At 46.3% G+C, this 523-nt stretch overlaps 1 protein-coding gene across 1 annotated transcript in view; it reads left to right on the top strand.

Annotated features, from left to right (window-relative positions):
* The window catches only part of LDHD (lactate dehydrogenase D), a 20,455-nt gene extending 20,072 nt beyond the window's left edge, over positions 1–383 (top strand). The window contains exons 6-7 of the mRNA XM_018575573.1: positions 37–127; positions 268–383. Of these exons, the coding sequence (XP_018431075.1) occupies positions 37–127; positions 268–383 (207 nt within the window). The remainder of the gene's footprint in view (positions 1–36; positions 128–267) is intronic.
* The last annotated feature ends 140 nt before the right edge of the window (positions 384–523 follow it).

Below are 523 nucleotides of genomic sequence, written 5' to 3'. Positions count from 1 at the left end.
GCCTCAGAATGAAATGTGTACTTGTTTCTGTCTCAGGGCTATTCTACAGACGTGTGCGTCCCCATCTCTGAACTCCCCAAAATCATAGTGGACACTACGGAAGACCTCAGACAGTCTCGTATTACAGGTACTGTCACTGTGCCATTAAATCCCAATGTCCTGTATGATTACCTCACAGAATCATCTCAGACATGTCATTGGCGTGTTGATTATGATATGTTACACAGGTCACATACATGTGCGGAGTGATGCATTGTGTTTTGGCAGGTCCAATAGCGGGACATGTTGGTGACGGGAATTTCCATTGTATAATAGTGCTGGACGTGAGCGATGAGGAGGAAGTGCAGCGGGTGGCGGAATTTACAGACAGACTGGCCCGGTAAGCCGTTCTTATTCCTCTCCGTGTTCCACCGTTACACGGGCTTCATATGGTCTACATACCTCTGACCCACGAGGTGTCCTATAATCCTCCATACATGTGTTATATAATCCTACATACATGTGTCCTATAATCCTCCATACA

Source organism: Nanorana parkeri, unplaced genomic scaffold (assembly GCF_000935625.1).
Source record: "Nanorana parkeri isolate BGI_ZX_2015 unplaced genomic scaffold, ASM93562v1 scaffold4165, whole genome shotgun sequence".
NCBI lineage: Eukaryota > Metazoa > Chordata > Amphibia > Anura > Dicroglossidae > Nanorana > Nanorana parkeri.
This window is presented reverse-complemented; position numbering and strand designations above follow the sequence as displayed.